This window comes from Echeneis naucrates, chromosome 17 (genome assembly GCF_900963305.1).
Source record: "Echeneis naucrates chromosome 17, fEcheNa1.1, whole genome shotgun sequence".
NCBI classification, from domain to species: domain Eukaryota; kingdom Metazoa; phylum Chordata; class Actinopteri; order Carangiformes; family Echeneidae; genus Echeneis; species Echeneis naucrates.
Genome location: NC_042527.1, coordinates 17,819,362 through 17,834,620, shown reverse-complemented (window position 1 = coordinate 17,834,620; position 15,259 = coordinate 17,819,362). Strand labels below are relative to the sequence as shown.

Below are 15,259 nucleotides of genomic sequence, written 5' to 3'. Positions count from 1 at the left end.
AGGGCGTGTTGTAATATCTTATGTTGTAAATACGTGGACGGCCATGTGACTGTCATCAAGAAGTCAGTTTATATTTATGGCGGAAAATAATTTCAAATAGCCCTTTTTTAAAAGTTATGCATTTTTACATGAACGTATATTTTTTTAATCAGTTATTTGAATTTGATTTTAAGATGTTTGTCCACTTTACTTACACAAAAATATGTGATTAAAAAAAATATGTTTACTCTCATAGAATTTTCTAAATGGGTATTATTGCAAATATTAAGTAGTTGTGATTGGTTTACAGTTAGAGAAATATAGTATCCCTCAGGTTTACACGAAATACAGCGTGGAGCGATGGCTTTGTCCATTTCAGCGCCGGATGAGTCTCATTTGATTTCATTTAGTCGCTGAGTGAGAAGATGTGATTCACAAAACGTGAGCGTCGCTGGTCACTGGTTTAAAAGCTGCGTCTGGCTCGGTCTTTATTGTTTCCTGGGCGTCTCCTCTCAGTATATCGCACCACATAAAGTCAATGTTTTTCAACCACTTACACTTTCCTCAGGAGTTACTCATGAGCTCTGATAATATCCACTCACCCGCTTTAATGAGCACTCTGCTGTTACATAACATTCACTAATTTCCATACGAGGCCTGGAGATGTTTATGGTTAGTCTGTTAGGCCGTCGGTGATGTTCCTCCGTGTCGATACTTCGCGTCTCTTCACCGTCTCTCTGATCTAATCAGGATGGAGCGCATTAAAGTGAGGCAGCAAAAGTTTAAGAGGGGCAAGGAGAAGATGCTGAGCCTGGCACAGGAGTCCGGTGAAGGACAGACCCTCGTCCAGCCCGAGGACGATGACGATGGTAGGATGAACCTGTGCAGTCAATATGGTGGAAAAAAGTTTGTGTAATCAATAATAGAATGCAGTCATGTTGTGTAGCCAAAAAAAAAAAAAAAAAAAAAAGTCTTTTCACTGGTATTTGAGCTAAAATAGCAGCTTCGTGCAGTACAAAATGTGGAAGAAACTGATTTTCTTATGACATGTTGCACTGATGTATTTGTGAAATTTTAGGAGCACAGCGAACGAAAACCAAGACCAAAAAAAAGCAGTGGTGGAGGCCGTGGGTTGACCATGCTTCCAGTAGGTTGACCCCCCAACCCTCTTATTTCTTTTCCTCCACTCTGATCGGCCCTTGTGTCCTTGACCAGAACGCTGAAGATTCCCATACTGCCCCTGGACTCTGAAGGCACAGACGTAAAGCAGCTCTTCTCCATCCAGACTTTAGTCATTTTCTGTCTCTATTTAAGGGCCCTTGTTAGCTGCAGGTCTCATTACTGTACAGAGTGTGTGTGTGTGTGTGTGCGTGCGCTGAGAGGCACTTCAGTTTTAAGATGATCTACACTGTGTCAGCATCAGTGCAGATCTGGGTTTCCTTAAATAGGCACGACGAGATGATGTAGAAAGAGAAAATGACTAACGGCTGGAGGTTGGCGGTTGACACTGTTTAAAACATGAGCGACAGTCTGTCCTAAAGGGCCCACAGTAGAGAATCACCATGCTGTAAGGTGTTTTCATGCAAAGATATGAAGTCCACTCACCTTTATTGTCAGTACTGGAATAAAGGACGGAGCGTTTGTTCATTCTTTGCCTGCAGACATGATCACCAAACAGGTGTTGCCAAGGAGAAAATCAAACAACAGGAGCCAACGATCAAGCGTATTTAAAAGACGACCTTTACAGTCACTTTGTGGTAAATACAGGAATAGCAGCATCTCTCTGAGTCAATACAGCGGTCGGCCTGTTTGGTTTGAACTCATGTCTCTTATCGTACTCCATCCCCACATGACATTTTCAAATTATTTCTCCATTTTTATCTCTTTGTCATTTGATGTTTCATCTCCATTTCCCAGCATCCTCCCTCACCTCCCACCCACTGTGGTTCTGTTCAAGGACATAAGTCAGCCCTGTCTATACCAATGCTTCTAACACTTAACCACTGGAGTCTGCCGAGTAGCTTAAGGCGACTCTGCCTCCTGGATAATGCAATCCTTCATTGTGATTTGTGCTCATAGTTACAACAATCATACTAACATTGTTGCGTGTTGTGTTTTCTGTTTCATCCTTTCATGGCCCTGTGTTTTTTTTTTATGTGTGCAGATTTCATTTAATATGATAGAACAGAATAGTTGGATTTTCCTGCACCTTTACCTCAGCAGGGAGCCTTCAGTGTGCCTTTTGTTTCTGTCACTGTGAAAACACGACTGACTTGCAGCCTGTGTTTGACTGAATGTAACAACCCTCTGCCCCTCAGTGGTGAGAAGCGGAGACTATTACTTGTTTGAAACCGACAGTGAGGAGGAGGAAGAGGAAGAGGAGAAAAAAGAGGAGGAGCCCCCAAAGAAGTCAGCGTTTCAGGTAACTCCTGGGTGACATCGGTTTGTCACAGGTATCTCTGGTTGTTTTCATCGCCGATGAGGCACTGAATGGTAACATGTTGCTGCACCTGCCAGATGAATGAACAGTACAGGTGTAAAAAAAATATCACGCTTGTTCAGGCAGCTAACATTTGATTCGTTTTTTAATGCTTCTGTCCATTTTACTCTCTTTTTTTTTTCCTTTCTTGTTTGAAAATTTCTGACTGATTTTGAATGAGTTCTTATTTTGAATTAGTCTTTTACAAGAATCAAAGGAGTAAAGCTGTTAATAATGTATTAAGCTGTGTCTGTTGACTTGCATGGTATCCTGGACCAATAACTCCGCTCCTGTTCAGAATTACCTCAGACCTTCACTGCTGCGAACAATATGAAATGTTTCCTACTAATCCTCTCCCACTCTGTTCCCTCTGTAGCGAGCTATCGGGAAGTTTGTCTCTGCTGTCCTGGCTTTGCCCAGGTCTATCATTAAGCTGCCTAAGACTATTCTGCACTATGTAGTGAAGGCAGGCAAGGTACTCACCACCAGAACTAACACAAACCTTCTGTGTCACCCGTCAGCCTCACTAACAGCTAACATCACCTCACACACGTCTGCTTCTCGGCTTTAATGACTAATTCCTACTAAAGGAGACTTAACAATCCAAAAATCTGATGTTAAAATCTTTTATTTACTTCCGATTGGCTAACTGTCTTTAATCTGAAAGGTTTTGGACATGTGTTATTGTGTTTCCTATTCGTGTCTGTCCTTATTGTTGTGGTCTGCTGCTCAGACAGATTCTCGGTTATATCATGGTCACTGAAGCAGTGGCAGAAGTAGCACTTGGTGATACGTGTGAATGCTTCATATCGGTTTTACAGCCTGAAATTGTATAACTGTGTTGTTGTAATATGTTTTAAAATGAAATGATTTCCTGCAAATTAGTGCAGTTATACATCAGTCCACAGTAAAAAACAACTTGTAGATGTAAAAAAAAAAAAAAAAAAAAAAAAAGCTCTCAAGAGGAGAAACTGACATTATTGAACAGCCATTTCTTCATTTAGGAATATTAGTGCCTGAATGCACCATCAAGCCCAAAAGTGAATCCAATATGACCCAATTATCTAACTTATAAAAAAGTAAAACCAAAAAAGGAATAATTAGATAACGCAGTGATTAATATCTGTGCCATCCCTGAACTGAAGCAGTCATCCACCTGGATAGTAGGAAATTATTTTCAGAGAATCAAGAACACAGTGATTCATCCTTTCAACGATGCTCAACTGCTTCCCCGTGTTCTCCAGTTCCTTTACCACGCCTGGATCACAGACCCCAAAGCTGCTCTGAGGGCACGGGGCAAAGAGAAACGCAAATTTTGGAAGAAATACACCAAAGGAGTTCGGCGCAAGAAAAGTAATAAAGATGGTGAGCAAGTTCAAGAAACAGAAACAAAAACGGCAACCCTGAAAGAAGCTGATATAAGTTATGACTGAGGATGTAGTTAAATATCTTTGATGGATCTCCTCTGTTCATCAGCAGGTCACGTAGCCATAGAGGTCGGTGAACTGTCTGATGGGCAAGAGAAGGAGGACACCAAGCACAGCAGTGGTCAAGGTGAGCTTCTACTCAAAAAACAAGCACATGCTGGACACGCTGACAGAGGATGAAGGAAACGCATTGATTACTCTCATTTCTTTGACATGCAGTTTCAGGGTGTAGTTTTGGGACTTGATATTTTCCCAAAAGAAGATCAGCTAATCTGATTAAAAGTCTTATAATTTTTAAAAATGGATCCATCCAGAGAAATTTGGACATTTAATGTTTTACCTTTTAAAGCCCAGTTTGGAGCCAAAAAGTTGCAAGGTGCTGACGCTGAGAAATTGACAATGCGGCATGAATTTCCCTCCCTCAGACAACATCATCAAACGAGTGTTCAACATCATTAAGTTCACCTGGGTGCTCTTCCAGACGACGGTGGACAGTTTCACCAAGTGGATGAACGACGTGTGCAGAGAATACATCGACATCTCCACCGTGCTGCGCATTGAGCGCTGCATGCTGACGCGAGAGGTCAAAAAGGTACCTGACCCATCCTGATGTTTCACTTCAAACACGGTGGAGGAAAGTTATGCTCATGTGCTTTTATTTCAACTTAGCTTCAACGTGAGCTGTACTTTTGATTATTAATATGAATCTGCTAATAAACTTTGTGAAGTTGTCTAATAAACGTAGTGGAATTAATTCTTAAATGTGGTGAAGAACAATACTAGAGTCGCAGAAAAAGACAAAGTACTTCAAGGTTGCTGTTTTTACTGTTGCCACACTTGAATAAAAGTGAGAGAAATAAACAGGAAGTCATGAACTGAGCTCCTTCCTCCAGGGGAACGTGCCGTCCAGAGAGAGCATCCATGTCTACTACCAGAAGGCCATGAGGCTCAACATGTCCAGGCAGGCCAGTTTAGACCAGCTGAGCGATGACGAGTCCGCCTACAGCTCTTCCAGGGTGCGAAGGAGGCGACGGGTCTACCCCATGGAGAGCCAGGACTCCACAGCCTCCAGAGACAGTATATCCAGGTACAGAGGGCCTGATGGCGGTCATCGGACTAAAGGAATATTTGGAATAGATTCTGGCCTCTTACCATGTTCCTCTCTGAGCTGTTTGCCTCTCCGTCTTCTCACATAAAAACCAAAAAACACACTTTTGTTTAATGTTTCCTGATTCAAGTGAAAACTACTAACTACTAATACACTAATATTTGTTTCTCACATGGACACTCTCCCTTTATATTCTTCAAGTGGCAGTTGGTGAGGGCCAGTTCATCCACGTGACTTACATACATTAAAAGCATTTTAAATTTTCACGTCTTGCAGTATCTAGACGTAGTTAATTTGTTTTTTTGTGTGTGTGTAAAATTTTAGCATAATCTGGATCAGGAATTTACAGACAGTGTGAACTGTGGTGAAAAAGGGGAAGTAGCATTGATTATCTGGGACACTAAGTGTGTAACAGCCCACTTTCTATTTGTGTGCAAGAAAAAGTAAAAGAGAAAAATATACATGAATAAATAATATTTAGATCAAAAGACATTCTAAATATATCTTTGGAGGGATACACAGCAGCAGCGAGGTTGCTCAACTCCATCTTGTGTTTATCATCACATTGAGCCATTTAATCCAGATTCTTTGACTGAATCCAGATGTTGGAACTTCACCACACACACACAGAATGGGACCTAACGTACGCATCCCATAAACACATCAATGTAGTAGGTTAGAGTTATTCCAGGTCTTTAAGCGTGTCGTCCCCTCGCGGTCTTGACGTGGTCACGGGGAAGATGTCAGTGTCCTCTCATTTGCAGTTTGCAGTTTTTTGCTGTGTTCGGTTTTCTGCTTGGTTTCATGGTAAACAGGGAGCTCATGTCCCTGCTCATTTTTTATGTTAAAATGAGTTTCATTGCTTTAAAATAAGCCTTCCATCGATCCCATGAACCTTCTCACCGCCGCTCATTCCATCTGTCACTCTCACCACCTCTCAGTGCCTTCACTGAGGCCACCACGCTGTTTTCTCGCCAATCCACGCTGGAAGACCTCGATGGGATGCCAGAGTGCATTCCCAAAACCAGCGAGCGTCCCAGGCCCAAACTGCATAAGATGTCCGGCCTGGACCTGTCCAATTCATCAATGGACAGCGCCAGCAGCTTCATATCCAGGTGCCTGGCCTCTGCGTCACCTTTACACACGTCATGATTAACATCCATGCTTCTCCTGACTCCTGTTTGTTTCTTTTGATGTCTAACTTCAGCTGAATCATTGCATGACCATTACATAACACCCCCCCCCCCCTTTTTTTTTTTTTACTGCATCCTGTAAATAACCAAGAACACGCATGTCCTCTTTCTAATTTTAAGATTTTCACCCATTAATTGTGATATGAACTGTGGTTATATAACGTTTCGTTTCTTCCTCCTCAGAAATTGATGCCTAGGATAAATATAAACGTCACTTCTTCCCTTTTACATGTCGGGGAGTATTATTTGGTAACTCTTGAATGTAGATACCTCTATGTAGTGTTTATAATAACATTTTTACAATAAAGTCCCAAGCAAATTTTCTCCTCTGTGGTCAGCCACGGGTGGAGGCCCATGATATGACGTTGACTGGCAATGTAATAATGTAGAACACATTTATATTCTGCTTCGTCTGTGTCAAAGAAAAATAATGCGAACAAGAACACTTATTGTCCTCTGTAAGTAACTTTTAAAAGGGAACAATATGCCCTCATCCATGAGTAGGGTGCGAGTGGGTTGTTAAAAATAAAGTCCTTTTAATAAACATGGACTAGAACATTATAAAAAATAAAACCCGAAGGGAAGCAGATTGCAGCTTCTTTCTTTGTTCATTCTGTATAAACTGGGACACTGAGATTGTGTTACAGACGTCCGATTTTTCCAGCTGCAGTTTAACTGATTGACACGATCCCTGTTGTTTCTGTCTCCTGCAGTGAACCAACCCAGTGCATCTCCCTGTACTCCAGACAGGGCACCACAGACACCATAGAAGAGGTGGAGGATGAGCAGGACCAAGGCGAAGACGCCTGGGAATCCAGACAGCTGGATGACAGTCAGGGGGCCAAGGGTGATCTGTGGAGTCACCCAGAGTCTGGGGAGAAGGAGGGGGAGGAGGCACTACAGGTACCAAAGGAGCAAGAGACGGAGGAGAGAGAAGAGGCACCATGGGACTCTTTTGGCCCAGGTGAGGGCCCCTCCTGCAGGCTGGAGGAGGCAGAGTGTGCTCCTCCTGTCCAGGACGAAGATCAGGGGGGACAGCAGGACTTCATGGAGACGGAGGGGCCGGGAGGGTTGCTCTACACCCCCGACACAGACGCTTCCAAAACATCTGACGCCGACGTGCCTCCCAGCTACAGCAAGGCGGTCAGCTTCGACCGTCTGGAAGTCAGCGACGACGAGAGTGACATGGACAGGAAGAGACGTATGATCATGACCTCTGACAGCCCCTCAGACAGCAGGTCGGACATCATGCTGCCCTCCATGACCACCGAACTGACCGCCAGCGAGCTGCTGCTCAACAAGTAAGTCCACAACCAGCTAAACCGTCAAAGTTTCTGTTGAAGGCTGTTTTATGAGCTGATTTCAACCATATTGCCACCAAAAAAAAAAAAAAAAAAATCTGGACCTTTGATTTGAATTATGTTCATGATCATTTTAGCAGATCATTTCATTTATTTCAAAATGAACAAAAAAGGTTGGACTGTGATTAACAAAAGATCAACATTAAAAACACCTCACCTGTCCACCTCAGCCAATCAGAAGTAGGGTGGGGGGTTTCTGGGAGAACTCGGTTGAGATCCAGCAGCAGGTGATGCTGCACCTGCATAACAACTTGGGAAAAAATGAGCTCTTTGTCAAACATGAATGGCTGCTGCACATATTTCAGCGCCCAGCAAACGATAGCAATATGCCAAACTTAGTTTTTTTTTCCTCCGAGTTGACCTGTTGAGTGAACGCTAGGATATCGGAGATTTCCGAGTTGTAATGTGGAATTCTCTGTTCCGAGTTTTCGTGACGCAGCATTCATCAAAGTCACTGTTGGAGATGATGGAGAGTAAGTTGATGAAGCCAGGGGAAGACGTCCTAACAACAGAAAAAGGACTTAGAATAAGTGGATAGAAGAGAGGGGCTGGTTATTTATTTCCCATTTGGTATTTAGAATGAAATAGTTTACTATTACACCCCCCTGGAAAAAAAAATCAGGCTCAGGATTCATTCTTACTTTAAGCCCTGTCTTTATCATAGAGTCAGAGAGAATCAGTCACACTCTGTCTGTGCAGGATGTTTTATGACGAGGAGCTGGACCAGTCAGACAAGTTTTATCAAAGCCAGCCTCTGATGCTCCAGCTCTGCTACGCCCTCTACAACATGCTGGTGGCCCACTCAGAAATGGTTTGCTACCTGGTCATCATCATCAACCACATGGTGTCGGCCTCCTGCGCCACACTGGTGCTCCCCATCACCATCTTCCTTTGGGCCATGCTCTCTGTGCCGAGACCCAGCAAACGCTACTGGATGACGGCCATTGTCTACACTGAGGTGCCGTTTTAGAACAAGTTAAACTTGGATTTGTGCTCTTCTCAGTCAGTATATTATATTGTTCAAGTAGTGGATGTGTTATGTAGGAAGTAAGCTCCAGATTCTGTTGTGTGACATTAAGTTAAACACAGTTTTTAAACATCAATATATTATGCTGTAAACCCTTTTTGACAACATAGTGCCATAGCGATCGCAGAGTACAAGATTCAGAATCAGCATAAAACATGAAAACTGAGCAATAATTGCATTACAGTCTTACAGTAAGATCGCATTTGGTGTTATTGATGTTTACACGACAACTTCTCTCAGGTTTCACTGTAAATCTTCATTTTGGTCCGTGGTCCGGAAAGCTTCACTGACACTGATGTCATTTTCCCCTCCAGGTCACCATCGTCACCAAGTACTTCTTCCAGTTTGGCTTTTTTCCCTTCAACCAGAACAAGATGGATAAGAACAAACCGTATCACCCTCCCAACATCATCGGTGTGGAGAAGAAGGACGGTTATGTTCACTATGACCTGGTGCAGTTACTGGCTCTCTTCTTCCACAGATCCATCCTGAAGGTACCCGCCACCACACAATTTGGACTCTCTGTCTGTATTCAAGTCTTTTCTTATTGTAAACAAATTTACCCATCGTAAGCATATTTGAGGTTTGACGTCCACTAGTTGAACACATCAATAAGGAGCGTCCTGGTTGCCGAGTGGCCAAAGTGTCTATCATGTGCTAATGTTGTTCTTTCTCTCTCCTTTGTCTTTCTTGTATATCTCTAAAATCTACCACTTGAAAAGCTCAGAACTGAAATGGCCAAGAAATCTTTAAAAAACACATCAGACCGCCACAGCTGTCAATTTAGGTATTGTGGGTTTATTTGAGTCGATGACACGCCAGCCTGCTGACTCACTAAAACACAATTTATGTTTCAAACCAAAAGTGAAGATAGTCCCCAACAAATACAAAACTATTCCGGCTTGAGTAACTTTTGCTACAGTGCAGTTGTAAAGCATTGAGACAGATTAACACCCCACCTACTGCCACTAAACTGCTCTTTAGACATTATCTACTACAGCGTTTTATTAAATTGAACACTATAATCTATTGATAAACTCAATTCCACACAGAAAATGACTCTGAAACAACATTTAGATCATAATGAAAGACCAACTACTGAAATATTGTTTTAAATTGTGTGGCAACAAATTACTTTTGCGTCTGCTCATCGTCATGATCATCAGTACTGTTAAAGTATTGGCCTGATTTAGCTTTGTATGTCCCTGCTCCACTCAGATTGAGTTATTTCTATCCATCCATTTCTGGTTTCTCGGCAAATGGAAAAAAAAAAATGGAGTGCAGTGTTTCCTCTTTGTGGGACAAACGCTCTGACTTTTCATTTTTGGGATTTGCTGTGAAATTTTATACTTGCAACTGCAATATCTTGACCAAATGAGCTGACTTGGCCATAAAGCACTGCGTCTTCTCTTCATGTCCAGTGTCACGGTCTGTGGGACGAGGACGACCCCAAAGACAAGAAAGAGGCTGCTCGTCAGAGCGAGTCGGAGGACGAGGGAAAGGACAAGGATGGGAGCGAGAGGGAATCTTCCTCTTCTGTGATCAGTGAGGGCAGAAGCTCCACTCACTCCTTGAGGTCCACAAACTTTGGGACCTCCATAGATTCAGGACACGTTCAGGTGCACGTCCCACAGCAGCAGACCTTCCAGCGTCGCAAGAGCTCCAGTGGAGGCTCGCACATTTCTCACCGATCCCTTCACTCCTCTGCAAGGTCAAAGCGAGGCAAGGACCCTTCTCTGTCCTTTACAGCTGCCCTAAAAATGAGAGTGACTGACAGAAGTCAGCAATTGACACCTCAGTTCTTCAAACAAAGCTCTAAACGCATAATCACAACTTTTTCAACAGTTATTTACAATTACAACAACGTCTTGTGTTCTCTATCCTCGACCCTCGGATGAGGTCGGGCTGTATCATTGACTCACGGTTCATTTGCAGCCTGATATGTAAATTGTTTCCACAGGAAGTACCAACTCCCACAACAGCAGCCACAAAGATGGCAGCGAGGCCAGCGTCCAGCAGAAGACCCGCAAGGAGATGATAATGGAGAAGCTGAGAGAGCAACTCTATAAAGGAAAAGCTTTCATCATAAAGCGGTACGAGGAAGACTTGTTAGTTTTTGGTTTTAGTCTCTGAAGCTGGACAGCTGTGCAAGACAGTGTGTAACTTCGAGAGGCCACTGTTGAGAAACGTGCTCAGCAGATATTCTGGATGAGTAATGGAGGATGTGCGCTGTGGAAAATCACATCAGGGATACACCAGCTAAAACCTTTCAAAGGTCTAAATTTAGATCTTTAATTACAGCATTACCGTCAGGCCAGTCAGTGTAATTTTTGTAAGTGCTGCCACAAACCATTCAAAAATGTTATTGCTCTAAATTTAATCACGGTAAAACAAGTGGTTTCTGAGATATTACGTCTAAAACTTGCAACTGAAACGCACTAAAATGATACTTGACTCAGTCACAAACAACAATCACACAGCACAAATGCCCAGTTATCCATTATAAAAGCAAAACCAAAACACAAAACAACACAGACAACACAAACAAGGAGTTTTACAGAAAACTAGCTTGACAACACAATAACAACACAAAGTCATAAGATTTATTTCCATTTTGAGTCTGATGTGTCATGATACCATGAACTCGTGCTCCTGCGTAGGTTCATGGAGCTCTACCTTCCCATGAGGCAGTTCTTCTACAGCCTGATCCATCCGGACTACAGTGCCGTCACCGACGTCTACGTGCTGATGTTCCTCGCTGACACCGTCGACTTCATCATCATCGTGTTTGGATTCTGGGCGTTCGGTGTAAGGTTATTTCTATTTAAACAGAGTTGAATTATGCCTCTGATTAACAACATCTTAATTAGTCTCACGTGTTCACCTTTTCTCGTCGCAGAAACACTCAGCCGCAGACATCACCTCGTCTCTGTCGGAGGATCAGGTCCCAGGACCCTTCTTGGTCATGGTCCTGATCCAGTTTGGGACCATGGTGGTGGACCGGGCTCTCTACCTCAGAAAGTCTGTTATGGGCAAGGTCATCTTCCAGGTCATCCTGGTCTTTGGGATCCACTTCTGGATGTTCTTTATCCTGCCAGGAGTCACAAAAAAGTGAGAAGCTAATCTTTCCTGAAACATTTTCAACTTTTCATCTAAAATCATCAAGTGTAGTATATAAAGAGAAAACTGCTGGCTGATCATTGGCACCATTTTTGATAATCAATCATTGTCTTAGTCCATTTAGCAAAATCACTAAATGCCTGAATCAGCTGCTTTTCAATGTTACAAAAATCTTTACTGAAAATTTAATTCAGTAACTTAGTTCATTAAGAGACTTCATTGACTCAGCTTTTCTAGTTCACTTTGTTTCAAAAAACATCTAAAATTTTAAGACCCCCGAGGAGTTTTTTATGTTGTTTATAAACCCCATTTGTGGTTCTAAAGAGAGACAAGAGCTGATTATTTATCCATTTTTTACGCAGCGTGTGTCTGTTTTCTCTCCCCCTGCAGACGTTTCAGTGAGAACACGGTCGCCCAGATGTGGTATTTTGTCAAATGCATCTACTTTGGGCTGTCGGCTTATCAGATCCGTTGCGGTTATCCAACCCGCGTTCTGGGAAACTTCCTCACCAAGAGCTACAACTATGTCAACCTCTTCCTGTTTCAAGGGTGAGTGACGCTGGGAAAGTATCATTGTTTCCAGCTGGACAAACGTGTCCAAGGCCTCGGTCATCTCAGGACATTTTACTCAAAAGATGGCATTATCCTTAAAAAGCCTTCTGTCTCAAAAATATGTGAAAATATTTGCTAAAGGAAATGTCAGTTGGACATCTTTAATTTTGTATCTATTTCATGCCATATGTTATTTCTTTTTTACACATCTAAGGAACCTAATGATTTTAAAACTGGAGAACCTGTAGAACAAAAAGGTAAAAGGATACAAAGATGATAAAAATGGCCATGAAAACATGACAGAGTTCAACTTTGATTTAAAAACAGCAAATATTTAAAATGAATTAAAAAATGAATCATTCTTAATTTATTTAAATTAATATTAATACTTTTTTTTTTTTAAGTATGTCAAATTTGACTTGCATCTCAGCAAGTATCTGTTGGCACGGACTGAAGGATCATGTGGAAGCTGCCAGTGTTGTTCTCACCCCTTATTGCTGCTGTTTTCAGTTTCCGCCTGGTGCCGTTTCTGACCGAGCTGCGGGCTGTGATGGACTGGGTTTGGACCGACACCTCGCTGTCTCTGTCCAGCTGGATCTGTGTGGAGGACATCTACGCTCACATCTTCATCCTCAAATGCTGGAGAGAGTCTGAGAAGGTGTTTTTCATCGTGGCATCAGCCTGCTGAGCAATGAATGCCGTTCGGGGCCAAAGCCTGTCATGTTGGATTATTTTTTTAACATACAGCATTTATTCTAAAACTCACACATGCTTGCGTTGGTTGCTTTGTGACTTTTGGAGAGTTGATCTGAGCAGCATCAGCTGAAAGCAAAATTCAGGGAGCCATAAATTAAATAGCAAAGATAGAAGATTTAGAGCATGTTGATCAAAATATTCTTAAAAACGTCTTTATTCTCTGCCTCTTTCCAGTAAATAAGGCGCTTTGGTCTGCTGGATTATTTCAGGAACGCTGTGCTGTAAAGGCAGTAACCATCTTTTATCTCGCCCTTCTGCAGAGGTACCCTCAGCCAAGAGGCCAGAAGAAGAAGAAGGTGGTGAAGTACGGGATGGGAGGAATGATTGTGGTGCTGCTGATCTGTATCGTCTGGTTCCCGCTGCTTTTCATGTCACTTGTAAAATCCGTTGCCGGAGTTGTCAACCCACCGCTGGATGTGTCGCTAGAAATCACCCTGGCTGGCTTTCAGGTGTGGGCACCGTTTCAATTATCAGATCATTTATAGCGACACGATAAGAAAACGCCAAACAGAAAGAGCAAGAGCCCAAAGCCAAGACAACAGTTCCTGCCTCTGCTCTCATTCTTTCAGGGTTTCACTTGAAAGTCATGAAGTGAAACTTCTTGGTCAGGTTATTGGCTTCTGTTGGCTTTGAATCAGAGCCACACCAGATAAATAAAGCAATATTTTCTCAGACTTTTGCAAGATCTTTTTAGTGTGTGAAGTACGCGAGTGAAAACATCTCTATGGTAACAAAACAAAAGAAACAAGCATACAATTCATAGCCATATAATTTTTTTTCCACCTTGTTTTAATCTCCTCCTCCTGCAGCCGATCTTCAAAATGAGCGCTCAGCAAAAACAGCTGAGGAATGTGACGGCAGCCGAATTTGAACAATTCACAAAGAGATACTTTGATGATGATGTAAGTAAAAGAAATACGACACTGATGTTAAAGGTCTGCAATGTTAAATATATTTCTATAATTGACTGGTGAAAAAGAGCAGCGGAAATTACAGTGATGTGTCTTCAAGAACTCCCACATCTTCCTGACTGCTCTTCCGCTGACAGTGATCAAAACAAGATATTCCGTCTGTAGACATGCCAGCATGTCTATAGATGCTCTGAGTCTGACAAGTGGAAGTCAGTGGATGTTTAAAATTTCATCCTGATTCCACAGAGATCCCTCTAATAAGACAAAAACAGCAAGTCAACAAGGTCGTGCAGTTAACTCAGATTTTGTGCCCTTTCACTATTGAAACAAAGATAATCCTGCACCGTTCTTGCTCAGCTTTACGATTTATCGGTGGTCGTAATGTTTCCGCCTCTCTAGAAATCATTCAAACTGTTCTTTTAGCCATGATCTTAAAATAGACGATGCTCCCCCCTCTTTTCTCCCCCCAAGTATTGACAATGAATCCCCCCTTTCAGTCGGGGAGAGTCACGGTGTCACTGGGTGTGTTTGTGCCGGCTTTGGTAGGAAGCCTTGCAGTGGCTGGAGGGCTACATGCCCGAGGACCTGGTCATCGCTGAGCTGAAGGGCAGCTCAAACTCTCTGTGGACCATCAGTCCGCCCAGCAGGAACACCCTGATGGAGATGCTGAACACTTCCGAGGACTTCATTGTCACTGTGTCCTGGTCTGTGCAAAGGTAAAGACACAGTCACAGCGTGTTCACTCATATTTTCTGTTCGCTGTGTGTTCCTGTAGCTAACGATGTGACAGTTTGTGTCATTAAAAATATTCTGTTACTATTCTTTAGAATCTTTAAACTATATCTAAAATATGCCGCTGCAGTAAGTGCGGTTTGTTTTTTCTTCTCTGTGATCTCAGAAACATCACTTTAGGTGCCAAAGCTGAAATAGCTTCTGGAAAACGAACAACGTCTCTTGATGAAACCACGAGGCAGGAGCTAATACTTCTCCTGGACAGAAAAGGAGGCAACTCAGAAGTGTGAGTACATCAGCTGCTTTCCTTAAATAGAAAAAGCTCGTGTGAGAAGAGCAGTGACTATAAGTCTTTTCACAAAATGATACTGTTTTTGCAGGACCCTGAAAAATATCCTTCCTCGTTATATTCGAGCACCCAGTGACTCTGATGCCAGTCCGGTCAAACAGCTTCATCCAGGTGAACATAAACTGTCACCTTCACAAAGTTCTTGCTTATGAAGCCACGCTGCACGCTGTTTTTTTTTTTTTTTTCTCACTTTAAGCACAGATACAACAATTACGTAATATTTAGTAATTAAATCTTTATTTCATTTTCCTCTGAATTTGCTCAT

At 42.5% G+C, this 15,259-nt stretch overlaps 1 protein-coding gene across 1 annotated transcript in view; it reads left to right on the top strand.

Annotated features, from left to right (window-relative positions):
• piezo2b (piezo-type mechanosensitive ion channel component 2b) overlaps positions 1-15,259 on the top strand; it is a 65,951-nt gene that overhangs the window by 48,545 nt on the left and 2,147 nt on the right. The window contains exons 30-52 of the mRNA XM_029524526.1: positions 730-848; positions 1,058-1,126; positions 2,298-2,401; positions 2,835-2,933; positions 3,703-3,823; positions 3,935-4,012; positions 4,311-4,477; positions 4,779-4,972; positions 5,935-6,108; positions 6,900-7,487; positions 8,247-8,505; positions 8,889-9,068; positions 9,996-10,296; positions 10,535-10,667; positions 11,235-11,382; positions 11,474-11,685; positions 12,085-12,243; positions 12,757-12,904; positions 13,263-13,451; positions 13,812-13,904; positions 14,460-14,629; positions 14,812-14,931; positions 15,026-15,105. Of these exons, the coding sequence (XP_029380386.1) occupies positions 730-848; positions 1,058-1,126; positions 2,298-2,401; positions 2,835-2,933; positions 3,703-3,823; positions 3,935-4,012; positions 4,311-4,477; positions 4,779-4,972; positions 5,935-6,108; positions 6,900-7,487; positions 8,247-8,505; positions 8,889-9,068; positions 9,996-10,296; positions 10,535-10,667; positions 11,235-11,382; positions 11,474-11,685; positions 12,085-12,243; positions 12,757-12,904; positions 13,263-13,451; positions 13,812-13,904; positions 14,460-14,629; positions 14,812-14,931; positions 15,026-15,105 (3,905 nt within the window). The remainder of the gene's footprint in view (positions 1-729; positions 849-1,057; positions 1,127-2,297; positions 2,402-2,834; positions 2,934-3,702; positions 3,824-3,934; positions 4,013-4,310; positions 4,478-4,778; positions 4,973-5,934; positions 6,109-6,899; positions 7,488-8,246; positions 8,506-8,888; positions 9,069-9,995; positions 10,297-10,534; positions 10,668-11,234; positions 11,383-11,473; positions 11,686-12,084; positions 12,244-12,756; positions 12,905-13,262; positions 13,452-13,811; positions 13,905-14,459; positions 14,630-14,811; positions 14,932-15,025; positions 15,106-15,259) is intronic.